The following is a 17,649-nucleotide window of genomic DNA, read 5'->3' as shown; positions in this document are numbered from 1 at the left end:
AATACTATAATTTTGTATCATTTCTTATTAATAATGGATTAAATATAGAAAAAGTGAAAGAAAATATAAATTTATTGAAGAGTATAGATAATTTGAAATAAAAAGTATAAAAAAAATAAAAAATATCAAAAAAGAGGGAATCACTCTTTAAGAGCGAAAAAGAGCGATCTTTTCTACTGGGGGATCACTCCGAATAAGAGTGAATCACTCTTTAAGAGTGAAATGTAAATTTTGCTTTGATTTTTTGATTTTTGCTTTACTTTTGGTTCCGATTTTTTAATTTTTATCAAATTTAGAGCTAACATATAGTAGTGGATAAAACAAGGCTTCCAGAAATCAGTAAAATTTGGCCAGATTCGACATGCGTGATTAGCGCTTGGAGAAAGGGTCAAATTTTGCTGGTGGCTGGAAGCCTTGTTTTATCCACTACTAAAGTATGCAATAAATATGAGCCATTCATTCAGTCACAGAAACTTTTTCGAGTTCGCTAGCACTAGTTTATAAATGACGCAGCAGCTCGTCTGACTTTCTGCCTTGGAGAACACCATTCCGCTTCGTTTAGATCCCCTTCTGTTTTCAAACCTTTCACAGCCTCATGTTAACCAGCAAAATCTCATCGTGACTGTCGAAGGCTGAGATTTGACGGACGGTTTCGCGGATATACTTCCAAATATCTCATTAAGGTTAATATGATCTCGATAATCCTAGTCTCTATCGACTTTAGATTCTGGTAAACTTCAGATATGTATTTTCAACGACTGCTGCTTTCTGTACCTCATTCATTGGATCCATTGAATCAATTCGAATTACCTCAGAAAACCCGGAGGGCTGGTTATCTTTTAAACTTTTTTGTCACCAATGTCGAGGCCAAATATGTTCTGCTTTCTATAGCTTCAATCATGTTCACGGTTAGACTCATTTTCCCACTCGTCACACTGTTGTTGAGAATATAAGCCTGGTTCCTGTCATCCTGGTAAGAAAAACATCAGAGAAATTTTAGACTGATTTTCATACAGTGGTCTATGGGATAATTGGTAGTCTAGTAATCACAGAATTGAGCATGGACAGATCTGCTCAATTTCATGTTGTCTGAGAGTTTTAAGGTTGTGCTCTCTTAGTGGTTGTGTTAGAATTCTACAATTGAATGTTTGTAAACAAAATTTTTCGTTTATTCTTGGTAGCAATGATAAAAGACTGATTGAGAACGGTGAGTTAGCTACCCAACCCAAGCACATTTTTCTTAATAATTTCTATATTATTGAACTAGGGGTAAAATGGGCGCCCAGATTTTCGTTCAGGTTCACAGATTTGAAATTCATTCAGGCTTTTTCCGGTTGAACACAAAAAAAATCTAAACAAAACTGAACTAAACTTTAAATACACTGTAAATACACATCATTTTACTAACTTAAGAACTAATATGCCTTTTAGTGAATCGTCGCGATAATTACAGTGGCCAATTATTCAATTTGTGTGGTCTGTTTTGTTATTTTTTTAGTAAAAATGACTCACGCCGAATCGAAATATGGAAGCGGTCCGGGAGATGAAGAATCTTCATCGGAGGGTTGAGTTGACAATTCAAGTTGATAAAAATGACATTCAAAATGTCTTTGTAAATGAGTACAACCTAGTTATAGATTATTGACTCAAGAGAAAGAAAAGTAGAGAATTTAGAAGAGGCTCGGGAGATGAAGAGTCTTCGGAGAATTCAAAGTTGACAATTCAAGCTTATTGTAAAAATAAGATTCAAAATTTCCCTGTAAATGAGTAAAACCTATTTATAGTTTAATGACCGAATAGAAAGTAAAGTAGAACAATAAATGAACATTCGTTTGTCAGCGATGATGAAAATGTTTAAAAATAAGATGTTAAAATAGTTAAGTTTGTAAAGTTTTGGTTAGTCAAAAAAAATTGGAAAGACATTGTGTAAATTAGGTCAAAAATTTGAGTCAAGTATGTAACGTTGTGAAGAATTTGGATGATTTACGTGGTCATTGTAGAAGTTGGACAAAGCTTGATTGAAAATTTGGTCAAAATTGGTACAAGTTGGAAGATTCTGGTTTAAGTTCGGTTTATATTGACAAAAAATTAAATACTTTTTGATACATTTTGGGAAATTTTTTGGAGACATTGATTAAAATTTGTATATATTAAATTTTGGGTTCACGAAATTCACTAAAATTTGGAAAATTTTGGGTGAATAACGTCAAAATTGCAACAAAAAGTTAAAGATTTTGGGTAAAATTGATAACAATTGATAAATCCGGAAGTTAAGTTTGTGTAAAATTTTGGTAGAAAGTGGTTAATAATTGGTTTTTTCGATAATTTGTTAAAATTTTTTCGTCAAGGATAGTTAATAATGGGTATAATTTGGCAAAAATTGCGTATTTTGCAGCAAGAACTGAACTTTTGGCAAGAGCTGGTTATTGCTGGCAAGAAATGTGTCGTTTGTTGCAAGAAAGGGATATTTTTGACAGGAACTGTGTACTTTATAAAATTGGATATTAATTGGCAAAAATTGGGTATCTTGACATGAATTGGGTATTTTTGGGAACTATTGATTTATGGTAGAAATTGGTTATTTTGTGGCAAGAATTGGTAATTCTGGGCAGAGATTGAGCATTTTTTGCAGGAATTGGTAAAACTTGGTTATTTTGCCTAAATTGGGCATTTTTGGCAGAAATTGGTTGTTTTTCTAATTTTCTAAAAGAGAAAGACTGTATTAACTAAACTTAAAATTAAAAATTAATTTCAAACGAAAAAAGAGAAATTCAATTACTTTTTCAATTTGTACAATTACAACTACAATGGGAAAGCAATATTTCAAGTAATCGAGACAACTTCATTACTCACACAAATTCGGGAAAGCCACAAACACCACAAAAACACCTAATTTTGAAATGAACCAAAAAAATGTAAATTAAGAAAAATTTAAACAATTTTTTTGTCAAAATTCAAAGAAAAAATTGATTGGTACCAAAGAACCGATATTTAATTCGTAAGAGAAACTGCCTACGAACATTAATCTTACGTTCAGTTGAGAGTAAAAGCAATAAAATAAAATAAAAAGCCCAAAATCGCTAAAATAGCCTTTAAAACCGGCGGATTAGTTAAAAACCTTCAAATTAGCGTAGCACTTCCTTTAATTGTCAAAAATCTTTGAAAACGCTATCAGAATAACCTGAAAATTATTACTTTAGTATGAAATAACCTTTGAGACAACATAGAACTTTCAAAATACTTTTAAAAAACAGCTCAAAAAAGCCGCACGTGAACAAAAAAATTTTTTAATCTTAAAAAATGTAAATTTGTAGTTATAAGCACGACATAAACGTTTGGTTAAATATTTACAATTTAAAAATCGACTCATATATATCAGAATAGTTTGGTCGTTATACTTCAGTAGAAAAAATTCGTAAAGCCTCTTACTTGTCTATATGTTGGACCACGTTCATGCAGTTTTGACCATTTCGCTGTTTAGTTGTTCTTTAAATTTATTCTTACTTTTTTCTTTTCGGATTTCAATTGGTACATTATTCCACTTCCTTGAAAAATTTCTGGAGTTTTTAGTCAGTTCGTACTTTTCAAAAATCCTGAATAAGGAGTTTTTGGTTTCTCGACTGCTCTCTTTTTATTGTGAGATAAGGTCAAAAAATTTAAGAAGACAATTTTTTGATAAAAAGCTCTGGTAAAATTTTGTTTTTCAATAATAGATCTCTTGCACTTTTTTGCGCAGGTGGCAAACCTTTATTCCCCACTTTATTTGTCTATTAACTCTCTGAAGTGATATAAACGACAACGATTGGAAAAAATTGCACTAAAATTGAGATGGGACAAAACAAGTGATTTAAAAAGAACGATTCTGGCTTTTAATGCTAGATGTCTTACAAAGTAAATTGACCTAATAGCAATTGCCACTTTTGTTAACGTTTTGTTTAGCTGTGTCAAAATTTAGATTGTTATCAACCGTTATACCTAAATAACGACAATTTTTTATTGACCATTTTTTGAAAAAACCACTTTCTGTTTTATCTCTGTTTCAAGTTAACATATTTTGCCTCATATAATTGTCAGTATTTTCAAATAGATTGGTATTTTCGCATACGAGATTTACATCGGATTTGGAATGACAAATAATGCATGTGTCATCTGCAAACTGTAAAACGTCCTCTTTCTCTCATTTTTTCTGGGAAATTGTTGATATACATAAAAAATAAGGGTCCGAGAACTGTTCCTTCAGGTACTCCGTGATTGATTGTCACTCAGTTCGAATATTCAGTGCCGTTCTTTACGCATTGTTTTCTGTTAGACAAACGATTCTAGCATTGCAATTGATTCCGTACTAAATCCATATTTTGTAATTTTTTCGAGAAAAATTTTGTGAGATATTGAGTTAAAAGCTTTGGCTAAATCCAAGAGTATACTAAAAACAGTTTCATTTTCTTCTAACAAACTGTTCACTGATTCTGTCAACGATATATCTGTCACTCGACGATTTTCTTTTCAGAAACCCAAATTGATTTTTGTTGATTATTTCATACTTTTCAACATGTTCTAGCATTTGTTGGAGCAAAAGTCTTTCAAAATTTTTTGCAAGAGTCGGTGTAACAAATTGGTCTGTAGTTTTCTGCTTCCAGTGGGTCACCTTTTTTGTAAATTGGAGTTACATATGTTTTTTGAAGTACGTCGGGAAAAATATTTTTGATATGCATTTGTTTATTGCAAACTGTAGATGTGTTTCAATATACATTTTGCTACACTTGAAGGACAACGTAGTAAGTAATCCAGGACCCGCGGCTTTGTTTTGTGGTAATTGATCAATTACAGTAAACAGTTCCTTTCTCGTTATATTTGCTCGCTTAGCAGAAATTTCTTCACACCTACATTTCTCGCTCCGTTTCAAAAGAAGGCATGAACAAAAAATGCACTCGCTCTTTTGTCCGCTCTTCTAATTTTTTCACTGAAACAACTTTTTCAAATTTTATTCATTCACTGAACTTCCGGTTTCCTTGCTCGCTCACTTGTAAAAAAAACAGAAAGCCGTAAAGCCTCTTCGAGTCTTAAAAAAGGCTTCACCAATACTCCTCTTCGAGTCGTAATAAAAAAACCGATAATAGCCCCAGCTATCGCTGTGCGGCTATTAATAACTCATTTATGTCATACTGATATCATAACTTGAAACAGTGGCCGACCGTTCAGCGTAACCAACTCAAAAATACGTGCTTATAACATGATCCTCGCAGTCGTGGACGAGATGTTTCAAATTAAAACTAAGGATGTAGAATTTCGTCAAGATATACATCAAAATCATCCATGGGAACACATTCCGTTATCTGTTCTTTCAAGGCGAGTCCCATTAAATAGCAGTCTTCTCTTTGGTCTAAACGATGCTTCCTCAGGTACCTGTCGTAATAGCCTCCGCCGTGGCCCAGCCTTGATCCCTGGAGTCCGAACGCGACACCTGGAACCAGCATCAGCACGCTGGCACCTAGAGTAGTTTCTTATTAAGCTTGAGGGTTGTGAAATTGTAAAAAGTGAATTCCGGAGAACAGCAAAATATCAAAACAGGAAACTGGATTTTTCGTATTATTAAAAAGTTCCAAGTTCGTTCGTTTTCAAGGCGTCCAATATGAGGTAAACGAAGTGATAGATAAATGAAACAACATAGCTGGCAGATAGCCAGAAAATAGCCGCAATAGATTCGTAGATCGGCAGTCTAAAAAAAACAGTAAAAAAGACAGACCAAAAAAATTCGTCTTTTCATTGAAGGCTGATCTGTTATATTTTGATTAAAAATCAGTATAAGTTATTGCTGCCTCTATTAGCTGATCTCAAATAACCTTCATTTAGAGTTACACACACCCATTTGACCTTATCTCTTTGAATTAAAGTAAATAAAAGTCAATTTCAAAGTGAGGAAGTCATTTTTGAGAGTGAGGTAAGTCAAGTGTGACCAAAAATTTAATCACGCGCATGAACAAAAAAACTCGCTCCATTTAGAGCGAAAAATGACGTCACACATGCAATTCAGTTGAAATTGCATGAACGAATGAACAAAAAGTGGCTGTGACGTCATATGGTCGTAACAAAAATCATGACGACGAAATAAACATAGCCGGAAGAATTCCGGAAGCGACTCGAAGCACCAAAACTTCACAAAAAGCTGAAGCCATTACCTTTTGTATTAAACCATTAACTCATTACCTCCCCGGGTCTGATCTAAAAATCGGTGAAATTTAAACCACTGTCACCAAGAGAAAGAAAATGCAGCAAAATTTTAGTATTGAAAACGTTTGGTAACGTTAAAAGTCTGAAATTTTTAGGATGGTCAAAAAACTGATAGCCTGACAAAGCTGACAGGGCCATCAATTGCCCTCAGATAATTATTGATTCTAATCTCAAAAAGATCGCGAAAGCAAACGGCAGATAAAAACTTTTCAAAAAAGACAGGAAAGTCAAAATTATTCAAAAAAGAGTGCTCAAACTTAAGAATCAGAGAACCACTACAATTAGATTTCTAATCACGGCAATTCAGACAAAAATAATACATGATTCTTCCTTGTTGTATATATGCTAGACAACATGATTTCATACTAATTCAAAAATTAAATTAATCACAGAAAAACAAAAGAAACAGAATAATATTCAAAGGCAAAAAATCGTCTAAAAACAATACCAAGCCCGGAAGAAAATTGCAATGAATAGTAATAAGTATAAATGTTGGAAAAGACTTTCTAGCAAACTCCCAGTACTGCCTTATTTTGAATTAAATCAATTGCAAACCGAAGAAACCAAGATCTAAGAAAAAGCTGAATTCATTCAATTCTTTAACAACTGGAAAAATCAATATAACGAATACAAAAGTAGGTGCCAGGACAAAACTAGAATGATACAAACGAGAATGTGAAGAATATGGACACAATGTTAGGAACACCGCAACAAAAAGACCAATTCTTGATTTTTGAAAGATATAAATAAAATTTAAAAAAATCAAGAAAAACGAGTACATTTCATTGATCAGCATTCGAGACATAGAAAAGACAACGAGTCATTCGAGACAAAAAACCCACTTGCTAATGAGAATAAAACAAGAAAAAGCAGAATTCAGACATGCGAAACAATGAAACATTTTGCAAAAAATATTTAACACTGCACATATGAAAAAAATTTAACTGTTTTTTTTCAAAAACTTAACACCAAAAATGATTGCATTTTTATTGAAACAAAATTAAAGTCCCTCATGTTCCCCAAAATACTATTTCTAGTAATTAAAAGCAAAATACAAACAAAAAACTGAAAAAAAATTGGCAAAAAACTACGAAAATCGGATTAGCAAACGTACAATTTTATGAAACAAAATTACATCGAGGTAGAAAGAGGCATTGAGTATATAAATTATCAAAGGGAAGTTGCCATATTAACTGATTTTTGACAAAACAGCTAAAAGATCCAAAAATGAAGAAATTAATAGAAAAAGGCCAAAAATTAACTAAAAAATTAAGAAATATGTGCCAATTTCGCATTTGAAACGCAATTTCAGGCTATTCAAAATACTGTGCTCTCAATTTCCGGGGTTTACGTTTCAACATAGCATCGATTAAAAATTATTTCTACAAAAAACCAAATTACAAGCAAAAAACTAGGCCACTTAGACGAAAAAACGGCTAAAAACGGTTATCTATATGTGCCATTCAGTCAAAAACTACTTTTCAATGTCAAAAAGTCATTCACTAAACGCAGTGCATGATCAAAAAACTTCTCTCGCTCAGAAAAAATTAGTTCACACTGCAATTTTACTCGCTTTCGCTTTTAGGTCAAAACATCGTCTGAACGAATAGTACTTCCGGTAAAAAAAAAACCTTAAGAATATAGCCGGAAGAAATCCGGAAGCGACTCGAAGCGTCAAAATTTCACTAACAAAACCGTAAATGCAGCGAAAGCCACTACCTTTTGTATTGAACCATTAACTCACTATCTCTCCAGGTCTGCTCTAAAAATTGGTGAAACTTAAACCACTGTAACCAAGAGAATTAAAATGCAGCAAAATTTTTATTATTGAAAACGTTTGGTAACGTTAAAGAATCGGAAACAATTGAGGTGGTCAGAAAACTGATAGTCTGTAAAAGCTGACAAGGTTATCAGTTGCCCTCAAATAATATATGATTCCAATCTGAAAAAGGTTGCGAAAACAAACGGCAGATAATAATCTTAAAAACTAAGTTAAATCTTTTCAAAAAAGAAAGCTCAAATTTAAGAATAAGAAAACAGCTATAATGACACCTATAAAATCTATAATGACACTTCTAATCAATGCAATTAAGCCAAAAAACAACACACACTTGCCCTTGTACATATGCCAGACAACATGATTTCATACTAATTCAAAAATTAAATTGGTCATAGAAAAGACATAAGCAGCAGAAGAATAATCAAAGGCCAAAAATCGTTTAAATTAATAACAAGACCGGAAGAAGGTTGCAGTAAATAGTCATAAGTGGAAATTTTGGAAAAGGCTTCCTATCAAACTTTCAGTCCTGCCTTATGTTGAATGAAATCAATTGCAAACCAAAGAAATGACGAAAATCTAAGAAAAAGCTGAAATCATTCATTTTTAACAACTGAAAAAAATCAATATACCGAAAATAAATTTAGGTGCCAGGCCAAAGCTAGAATGATACTAACTAGAATGTGATGAATATTGGTACAATGTAAGCAACACCGTAACAAAGATATTCTTGATTTTTTAAAGTTAAAAATCAATTTAAAAAATTCAAGAAAAACGAATTTCATTGTTCAGCATTCAAGACATAGAAAGGATAACTAGTCATCCGATACAAAGGTCTATCCTCCTGAAGATAACAAAAAGCAGAATTCATAAATACGAAACATTGAAACATTTTGCAAAAAAATGGTCAAAAAACTTTTAAGACTGCATTTATGAAGAAGTTTTTACTGTTTTTCAAAAACTTAACGCCAAAAATGATTGAATATTTATTGAAACGAAATTAAAGTCCCTCAGGTGACTATTTGCAGCAATTACAACCAAAATACAAACAAAAAACTGACGAAAATCGGAAAAAAACTATCAAAATCGGATTAGCATATGTACTATTTTATAAAAACAAAATTACATCGAGGTAGAAAGAGGCCTTGAGTACATGAACTATCAAAGAGAAGTTGCCATATTAACTGATTTTTGACAAAAAACGGTTAAAAGATAAAAAAAGAAGAAATTATAGAAAAAGAAAGCCAAAAGTTAACTAAAAAATCAAGAAATATGCACCAATTTTCCACTTGAAACGCATTTTCAGGCTCTGTAAAACACTGTGGCATCAATTTCCGAGGTTGGCATTTCACTATAGTATCGAATAAAATTTATTTCTATAAGAAACCAAATTAAAAGCAAAAAAATTGGACCACTTAGACGAAAAAACGGTTAAAAACGGTTATCTATATGTGCCATTCAGTCAAAAACTACTTTTCAAAGTCAAAAAGTCATTCAAAAAAAACGCAGCGCATGATCAAAAAACTTCTTTCGCTTAGCGAAAATCTGTTCATCAAGGTAGCTTTTCTCACTTTCGCTTTTAGGTCAAAATGCCGCGTGAACAAATCTACTTCCTGTAAAAAAAAAACGAGAGAAAACCAATACTTCTCTTCGAGTCGTAAAAACCAATACTCCTCTTCGAGTCGTAAAAAAAACAAGAGAAGGCCAATAATAGCCCCAGCTATCGCTGTGCGGCTATTAATAAATAAATGCAGACGCTCCTTACCTACATTTGTTTCTTCTGAACAAAGCAATGAGAGGAACACATCGCAGAGCTATTTGCAAGGGAAAATTTAGGAAGTAAACCATTAGTCGGCACAAAAGCATTACTTAGCCACACGACAAAGTATCTGAAGATCGTGATGTGTGCAGTTCATGTATAGAAATTCAGAAATCGTAAACACTAAAATATTTTCACCTGGATCAGAGATGACAACATCTTCTAGTGAATCCCGGTTCTCTAGGTTTTCTAAAGGCGGCTCCTTGAAGCCCCATTTGTTCAATGGAAGAGTCAACCAGTCCTGCTCGCTTTTCAGTTCCACCATTGTCATCACAGAAGCGGATTTAGTATCCAAAACTACAACACAATGAGAAAGTCCAAGTATCAATGCTTCAGTTGCAGGTTTCTGAATTTCCTATCCAAATTATTTAGAAAACATTTAACATTTGTTTAAAAAATTAAGATTCATATTTGAATAGGCTAGCTTCAGTGAGGTGGAGCAAAAAGTGCGTTTGTGCGAGTGTTCACGAGTGCGCGGTTGTATTTATGTAGTGGGTGTGTGTGCGTGATTGTGTTTTACACCATGAGTTTATGCGTCTTCGGTTTTGGTGACCAGTATACTTAGAGACTAGTAAACGGTGCAACACAAACACAGAGACATAAACGGTGCAACACAAAGACTCGTGGAAATTGTACTCAAAGCAAAGAAAAATTCTTCTTTAATTCGTCAAAACGAGGAGAAAAGCTAAACTTTTGGAGTTGTGAAAATACCACTATAACCCAAACAACCGGTACAAACTTAATTTAAGAACAATATAAAGAAGGCTTTCTCTGATTGCAGATTCAGAGAGCGTGTTTACGCAATATATAGTAGATCGTAGAATATGTCACCGAAAAAGCTCTGAAAAATCTATTATTGTCTATAGTTGTCAAATGCTCTTGACAATATCTAAACAACATATCTCTAACCTGAAGTGAGGACTCGAGGAATAAATAGTCGTTTTGCTGATCCCTGCAAACAGTTTGGGCTGAAAATGTTACGAATGAGAGGCGCAGTATCAATTTCCTTCCCATTCATGCTCAAATAGATAGAAACCAGTGAAGCTTCCTTGAACTTGGGATGTTGCAATACCTCAAATAACAGATTTTCAATTGTTTAACACAAATAAAGACATGCTAACGTTCTTTCACTAATCATATCTCTACTAATTTGTAAGAAAATTTTCAATCTTTTTTATTAGCAACTACTGGCACACACTACTGCAATGAACAAAACTACACCAGTCCTATTCTTGCTATTTTAAAGCCCATGAGTTCAACTTCTACTCTGATTGCTTTGTGATTGGTAACTTGGGCCAGGCGGTGCAGTAGTGTGCGTTCGCACATTAAATATGTAACGACTGACCCATGTTCCCAGTCACAAAGCAATCAGAGTATTAGTTGAACCAATGGGCTTTAAAATAGCAAGAATAGGACTGGTGTAGTTAATTTTCAAAGCATGAGTTTAGCGTTCAACAGATCAATCTGAATCAGTAAACAAATACTTTTTTCAGGGAATAGACAAACTGGAAACTTCAAAAGCCGCACTTCAAAAAAGCGGCTTCGAAATATCGAACAATATTTTTACATATATTTTTTAAAACTCCGCTGGACTTGTGGAACATTGACGAGTTAGTTAGGCACTGAGAGTTACACGATAGCTCAAACCAATTATGATGTACAAAAGACCAACAAAAAAGTAATTTTAAAGATTTAATCGAAGTTTTAATCACTTAATGTTCTCCATCTCTTTTAATGAACTCAACAGAGACCGTTGTAACTAAAATTACTGAGCAGCTTTAACAACCGATCAAATTTATTATCACCATTATGATAACGATGGATATTAGACATGTCTACCTTATCTCGATCCAAGATCAAGCGTTAGATAACAACCACAAGACCAATCCAATGCGGCTTCAGTGATGTGTAATAGCCAGAAACAGTTTGTTCGGGCGACGATCTTCGGACGATGAAGATATAATTTTTTGTACAAGGAGGCTCGGTAATGTGCGTTTGCACATAATGTTCCGACCTCGCTCATCTACATTCTTGGCTTAAATATATACCAAATCAAGCAGAGATGGAAAAGGTAAAAATAATAAAGAGCGTAGATCATGCTTAGGAATGTAAAACCTTCTGCAAGCATAAATAGCAGTCAGGTCAGGTTAATCCCATTCGGGCCATTTTTTGTCACAAGATATAGCAAAAAGTGAACTGGGTCGTACTATACTCATTTATCCAAAAAGAAATCAACATTAATACAATTTCTCGAGCAGAAAAAAGGTGACTTGGTCAAGTAAACAATAAATTACCGAATAACAAAAAATAAGATTCTGAATTTAACTTTTATCCAATATTAAAACTAAACTTCAAACACTAAAGTCCTTCAAAAAAGTTTTCTGATTATCCAGACTGGCTAGCCCCTACTTAACATTTTTCTCAAAGAAGATTTAATAACACAGAAATGGCGTCGAACACAAATTCATCAGCAGAGTGTTAGAATTCAGCAAAAATGCTTATTAACATCTAGACGCGTAATCCGGTGGCTGCAAATAAAATCGAGAAAGAGTACTAACTGAGAGATATGAAAACAGGTCACGACTTCTAATCAAAAGGACTAAGACACAAATGATAAAATGAACCCGGAAACTGGAAAAATTTCCCCGATATATATAATGATGCTAAATAATCCCGATAAACCACTTTACAACAAATTAACATCATTCATCGCCAGGGACTCTAAAATTTTCCAAGAGAAAAAAAATAGAAACAGCTACCAGATTTGTTTGAACAAAACTTCCGTCTACTTTAAAAGCATCTTGAAAGAATTTTGCGCTTCGGCAAAACTCATTCGGTTGCTACCCTTACTATTCTGCTACCAATATCAGTGCGTTAATTTGAGGTCTCACCGAAGTTAAAAAGTTGGAAAAAATTTGAAGATCTTAAAACAAAGGTGGCTCCTCAAAATAATTCAAATTCCTTCAATCGTAAAAACCATAATGAAATTTATAACAACCTTGTGTCATGCGGTTCTTTCCGACTAAAAATTGTGGTAACTTCAACATAATTTGGCAATAATATCTAAAACTTGTCGAAATTACGCTAAAAGTGAACAAATTTACGGTAAGACGCCATATAAATCTTCGAAGAAGACGAAACTTCAAACATGCGTTTTAATTTACAATTCTATGTTAAATTGGACTCTTGATTATCTCACTCATTTCCTACGTCGAATTGATCGGTCGGCCAAAATTAACTGAACAAAAAAACCAGCTGAGCATATAGTCCCCCACAGAAATCATCCCGAAAGGTCTTGACGATTGTAACAACGCTGATGTAACAATTCTTTAATAAAAAAAATCTGCCAAGGGACCTTTTATTCCACTAATATGATCCTATGTAAACAACAACTATGCTACTCAACCTTATTAAAAGTCTAGATCAACAAGGAGGCTCGCTAATGTGCGATCGCACATAAGGTTCCGACCCCGCTCATCCACAATTTTGGCATAATTGTCTACCAAATGAGGAACAGGTAGAAAAACCCAAAAATACAAGTATTTTTCAAAAAAAAAAAAAATTAGTATGGACGATAATATAGGCTCCAAAGCAAATAACTCAGAGGAGTAAAAAATGAAGCATTAGATTAATGAGATATGCCAATACTAAGGAAGCGAGTCAAGACGAACAGCAAAATCAAACTATGACAACAAAAATTATATCAAAAACTTTATGTCCGTTTTAAAAAACAAAACTTATTAACAAAGTCAAAATAGCGTCAGATAAAACAGAAAACAACCAACGTAACCTGTAATTCACCACAAAAGATATGGGACGAGTTAATAATAAGGCTTGGTAACAATTGGACAAACAAAAACAGTGAAGTTGAAAAATTCACTTATTTAAAAAAACAATTAATTTCAAAGTAATGAAAACCATTAGAAATCAACTAAACTATACCTTTGATTTATAATAACCAATGCTTCTATAGAAGGAAATTAAAACGGTCGGTATTCAATTTTTTATGCGATTAAAAAAGAACAACTAGACAACAAACAAAAAATCAATTAAAACTTGCCAGAAAACACGAAAACACTTTCGAAGCCGTAAAGCCATATTTTGGTCCTCAAAATATGTTCGATTGCACCTTTTTCGAACACCAATAATGTATGTTGCAACCTCTCCTCAAAAAAACTAGGTAACAGGTAGACAAAAAAGAAAAAAAAGCAAATTTAATTAATACTTGTTTTTTTCGAAAAATTATTTCCAAAGACATGAAAGCCATTAATTACAAAATGAAATAATTCAATAGGTTCGTTTAGTCTTCCAAAGGGAGCCCTTGAGACCTGCAATTATCCAGAATATGTTATACGTCTAAAGAAATGACGCCAAATATGACAAAAATCAAAAGCTAATTTACCTTTTTGTGAAAAACCCGTGTCGAAGCCAGTAAATTCATAACGAATTCTTTAAAAACATTAAATTTTGTGACACCAATCTCTTTTGACACCTTTCCTTGGTAACAGAAATGCCATATTTGGCCTGTATTTAACGAGACTAGGTATCGAACAGACAATAAAAGGAACAAAATTTCGAAGTTAAATTGTTTTTTATTTTGGAAAACAATTGTTTTCAAAGTCATGAAAGCCATCAGCTATCTTCTAATATCAGAATATCGGCTCATCTATTCCTCCATGAAAAGCCAATAAAACCGGGTCATTGTTCAGGAAATTGCATAGGACTAAAAAGAAATTAAAAACGACAGTTGAAGACAAAATTAAAAAATTCAATTAAATTCTTCGAGAAAGTAGTGTCGAAGCCGTAAAAAACCAGAATCTATATCTTTAGGGATTTTAATATTTTCACATTTGCCTCATTTTGAACGCCAATAACGTGATATATGTCCAGTCAATTACGTGATAATGTGACAAATCTGGAAAACGTGAAAAATGGGCAATTACCTAAAAATTAAAAAAAATGTGAAATCTATTAATATCAAAGCCAGGAAACCATAACTTAAGGCGTAAAACCGCAATAAATAATGAATTTGAATTCAGTAGAACGAAGAAGCATTCTTTCATTGCTAACACTAAACTACAAGTTGATCAAATTGAAAGAAAAATGAAGGCAAAGTTCAATAAGTCATTTTTTATTTAAAAATCAAATATTTTCAAAATCGAAACGACCATGAGTTTTTATTCAATAAACTAGATAAATTGATTTGGAGATAATTAGGAAGCCAATTGGACCTATCACTAGTGAGCTTTGATTTGAAATGTTCTGTTATTTAATTAATATAAAAAAGATCGAATTTTTTTAATAAAAAAGAACGACTGATTGCAATCCGAATCATTTTTGGATTGTAACAGTCCAAGATTTGTCCAAAACTAGCCCTGCTAATGCTGTTCGTCCATTAAGAACACTTAATATTTCTAATATCATAGATATAGATATTTTGTTAGTTAAAAAATCAAAAATAAATGCTGCGTTTTTGATAATCAACAAATAAAGTTACCGAAAAACGGCAAAGTTTTTATTACAGAGCACTCGCAACGGAAGTTGAAGTAGAAATAGCCCCCTTTTGAGTCTACAAAGATTTTGTTAGTGGTGTTTGGGTGTGCACTTCCTGCAAATTTAATCAAAGTGAACTGAAGGAACTTATTTCGTGCTGTTTTTGATGAAAAAGTCTGAATTTAGCCAGAATTTTTGACAAAAATCAAATAAAAGTAGCCGACAATATTTTTTGAAAAATTTTGAAATATTTTTGAAAAAATAAAACCAACAACACTTTCTTGAAAAATTTTATCAAATTTTAGCAAAATTGGCGAAATTTCAGTCAAAAATTCCGGAAAATGCGAATAAAATCAACGAAATTCACTCTATTTTCTCAAAAGTTTAAACCTCGATATCTCCATTTAAAAAACGAAAATAAAAAAAATCTTTTTAATTCTATATTCTACGCTGGACAAGCTTTCTAATGATACCAGTCTCAACTCTCTACGATGAATATATCGATCGGCCAAAATTGTCTGAACAAAAAACCCATTTGAGTATATAGTTCAAGAGGGGTCGGAAAAAAAATAACTAGACCTTGTAATTGTGCAATTACGCGAAGTAATAATTAATAATTAACCACCGTCAGAAATGAAATTTTCACTCAATGTACCAAGTTAATACTTGAGGCTTGAAGAAACACTGAACGCGGGATCTAATTGCCACCGCAAAATGCTAAATATCTACTTTATCGGTAATTTGTGAGAATCAAAATCCAATTTCGTTAGTCCCGCATCATGGACATCAGGACCTCCCTGTATCATGTATCATCTCATGTCGTCATTTCACAAAAGCCTAGTAACTCATGCTTTTGTTAGAAAAAAAATATCCCTGAAAGGGTGCAATCCAATGCTTTTTGGCTAATTGGGTTAGTTTGTACTTGTTGCAATTGTCAACTCAACAACCGGGTGTCCCCAGATGTCCAAATTTCTGTAAACTTCTAAAATTCAAGGTCCCTCAAAGCTATTGCTGCGGACAATTTGACAACAAGGAGTGCGTATAATTGGTGAGACTTCATAGGATATTCATTGCGCAATACCTTCTCTTGGAGAACAACAAATTATTCCATCAGGTGAGCCGAAGCTAAGCATGCACTTGACTACAAGGGGTCTACTCCAGGATAAACAACACAACTCCGGAAAACCACCGAAAGCAAAGTGCAAGGTAAGTTTTAAAGCATAACAGCTGAACCACGCTCCAAACGTTGGTAATGTCCCGTGTGAAAGTAAGCATGGATATTTTTTTCTTTGAGTTGGGCTAAAGGTCCTGATTTCCGTGAACCATCTTACATTTTGCGCGTTATGAACGGAAAACAAGACAAATCCCAACTACACCGCCACATCTCTTAAAAACTAGATTTGGCCCCGCCTTTTTTATCTTTTAACTTCAACTCTCATTGAACGCACTTGCGTATGCCGGCATACGCTCCCTGTTTACAGCCAAAGCATGCATGCAAAGCTTACCGAAAGATTAAGAGCGCGCTCTCCAGTACTTGGCTCAAATCCTCTAAGATCGAAACAAGAGGTGGCATTAGATACGTTGAGCGGGGAGCCAATCTGATTCGTAGTCGCGGCTTAATGAATCCAACGTCCCATTTGTTCCTCTGGTTGGAATAGGAGGTTAGTGGAATTTGAAATCACAGTGCAGTATCAAATGAATGTGAAATTACGAATCATATTGAGTGCTCTGACAAAAAAAACAAGGGTGTCCACTACTTAAGATTAATTGTCAAGGAAAGTTATGCTGAGCTAGAACTATTCTCATATAATTGTTTGAACAAATCACGTCTCACACACAAGACTCAGGGCTACCATCTTCAGTCTTTTAAACCAACCTGAATACACACAAGATAGACTGACTCACACTTGTCCTCCCTTCAACTACCCCAGCGTTAGAAATTTTGGACCAATTCATGATACACTCGGATCACAGAAAAAAGGTAGCATTTCCTCTGCAACTGCTTAACGACTGCGTCTGATAACATTGCTATTATTCCGTTTGTGGATACTAGCCATATAAAGGAGATCCGTCAAGACGAACACGCATGGTATGGATCCACCGAGAACTGCCACTCCTCTTAATGGAACGGGGAAAACATTGAGAATTGGAATTCAATCGCCATTGAAACTGAATCGGCGCTATGAGCCCACTAAGATGGTATCTTGAGAGGCTGGTAAAAAATTCGAGCATGTCTGACACCATCTCCGTACAAATTGTCTCACCACTGATGACGTTTTGAACAAGGTTTAATCTCACTGAGCAGGCTTTGAATTTCTTGTGCCGAGACGTT

General features: G+C 33.7%; 1 protein-coding gene across 6 annotated transcripts in view; it reads right to left on the bottom strand.

The window, feature by feature from the left end:
* Nucleotides 1-364: 364 nt before the first annotated feature.
* The window catches only part of LOC142342890 (uncharacterized), a 28,591-nt gene continuing 11,306 nt past the window's right edge, over nt 365-17,649 (bottom strand). For 2 of the 6 annotated variants that reach the window (XM_075394543.1, XM_075394538.1), the window contains 4 exons: nt 10,734-10,896; nt 9,963-10,121; nt 5,301-5,488; nt 376-970 (listed from right to left, as the gene is read on the bottom strand). In XM_075394543.1, coding sequence (XP_075250658.1) covers nt 833-970; nt 5,301-5,488; nt 9,963-10,121; nt 10,734-10,842 — 594 coding nt within the window. In that variant the 5' untranslated portion in view covers nt 10,843-10,896 and the 3' untranslated portion in view covers nt 376-832. Of the gene's footprint in view, nt 971-5,243; nt 5,489-9,962; nt 10,122-10,733; nt 10,897-17,649 lie in introns of those variants that run through there. The other 4 variants (XM_075394539.1, XM_075394541.1, XM_075394540.1 and 1 more) reach the window with 4 other exon arrangements.

Source organism: Convolutriloba macropyga, chromosome 7, assembly GCF_964194025.1.
Source record: "Convolutriloba macropyga chromosome 7, txConMacr16.3, whole genome shotgun sequence".
Lineage (NCBI taxonomy): Eukaryota > Metazoa > Xenacoelomorpha > Acoela > Convolutidae > Convolutriloba > Convolutriloba macropyga.
Note: the sequence above shows the minus strand (reverse complement) of the source record. Positions and strands in the feature narration are given on the sequence as shown.